At 42.8% G+C, this 1,760-nt stretch overlaps 1 protein-coding gene across 2 annotated transcripts in view; it reads left to right on the top strand.

Moving 5' to 3' along the window:
- Window positions 1-1,588: 1,588 nt before the first annotated feature.
- The window catches only part of TMEM38B (transmembrane protein 38B), a 37,128-nt gene continuing 36,956 nt past the window's right edge, over window positions 1,589-1,760 (top strand). Inside the window, exon 1 of one of the 2 annotated variants that reach the window (XM_006768724.2) lies at window positions 1,589-1,700. In XM_006768724.2, the coding sequence (XP_006768787.1) occupies window positions 1,589-1,700 (112 nt within the window). The remainder of the gene's footprint in view (window positions 1,701-1,760) is intronic. The other variant, XM_006768725.2, reaches the window with a different exon arrangement.

The following is a 1,760-nucleotide window of genomic DNA, read 5'->3' as shown; positions in this document are numbered from 1 at the left end:
GTGACTACCCACCATATCTGCTTTTAGTTAAAGTTTAATTTCAGACCATCCTTTGTGGTTACTTTAGGTCTCTGAGTTTGCAAGACTGCCACGCAGGCCTCCCCTGAGCTTGTCAGATCAGCATGTGGCCCCTTTTGTCCACAATAGCCAGTGACTGAGGGCAAAATGCTGCAGTATGCAAGATGGGGCTATGACTCTAGAGCATTTGCTAAACAGCTATTTAAAAACAACAAACAAACAACAACAACAACAAACCAATGTAAGTCATGCTTGCAGTGCATACTCCCATGCAGCTCTTACCTATCTAGCAGCTCATTATGCATTTCCAATTTCCTGGGCCAGCATAATCTGTTGACATACCAAATAAAAATATGTACCAAACGAAACTTGTGTTTTTCCTCCTTCTTGTTTCCAGTTCTCTGAATGTAACCATAATCCTACTCACCCATCCCCCATATCCATATCCTTGACAAGTTGAGTTGACATCTGCTTATTTAGTTTCTACTGATATTTTCCCCCCACTCGGGTCCTATTGTCCTCAGTCTCCACTCCCTTCCCTTTTGCTTGGGCCCGTGAATACCCTCCATTTTCCCTGTCTCTTCTTAACAATCTATTCCTAATTTTGTTGCTTAATTGCACCTCCCACCCCTAAAACCCAGTTTAGCATAATGGTGAGTTTGAATTCTGGCTCTGATTTGTACTGTTAACCTTTAGTGATCAAGGACTTACAACTCTGGAGCCAAACTTCTTGATTTATGGTCTGCCTTTTAAGGACTTCTTTTCCAACCTCATTCTCACTTTGTGGTCTAGCCAAATACCTCCCACCATCTCTACCCCAGCTTTTAAAGGCCAGTTCGCCTAACCACTTCCCTGAAGTAATCTTCTCCTAGGAACTGCCTTGGCATGGCTCCTATACTTCTCAATACCTGCTTTGTACAAATTATTTAAAATAAATAATTTTAAAAAAGAATTTCTCTTGGGAGAATACAAGTTTCTTGAGGGCAGGATATTAATTATATCCTTTTTTATATCTCCAGTAAGTCATGGTGTGATTTACTGAAGATATAAAACTGTAGTTGATCAAGAAATATAGGCGAATGACATCAATTTACAAAAATAAATCCAACTCTGAGGGTCTTCCCTTTAGACTGCACGTATCCAACATCATCTGAAGCAATGGATGAAAATGGGTGAATATAGTGTATGTAAATTAAATCTTTAAAAGAGCTGACTTAAAATATTTAAGGATCTCACGAAGTTTTTGTGTATGTGGATTACATATCGATATTTAGCATATTAGAAATCATAACAGGGAAATTTAAAATAGTTCTTTATCCATTTAAAAAGTAATAAATGCACTAAATTAACATTAACAATGTTAAATAAATTCACTATTTATGTCTTATTCATCTGCCCGTTCTCCTTGGCCTGGCACAGCTCCCAGCACGGAGGAGATGATGGACCCTTATTAGGACAACTAGCTCAGGTCCCGCGGAAACAGCGGGAACCCCCTCACCCCGCCCATCCGCCGCCCGCCCGCGAATGCGTGTCACCCCGGCTGCTTGGGTCGCCGCGGTCGGTCGTCGTCATGGCCTCTTCGTGGGATGAGCTGACCATTTCCTTTTCTCGCATGTCTATGTTCCCCTTTTTTGACATCGCCCACTACCTGGTATCCGTGATGGCGCTGAAGCGTCAGCCGGGTGAGTGCGGGGCGCCGCGGACCGGCCGCCTATGAGCCAGAGAGTCCTCTCGAGCTGGAG

This window comes from Myotis davidii, unplaced genomic scaffold (assembly GCF_000327345.1).
Source record: "Myotis davidii unplaced genomic scaffold, ASM32734v1 scaffold723, whole genome shotgun sequence".
In the NCBI taxonomy this organism is placed as follows: Eukaryota; Metazoa; Chordata; class Mammalia; order Chiroptera; family Vespertilionidae; genus Myotis; species Myotis davidii.
Note: the sequence above shows the minus strand (reverse complement) of the source record. Positions and strands in the feature narration are given on the sequence as shown.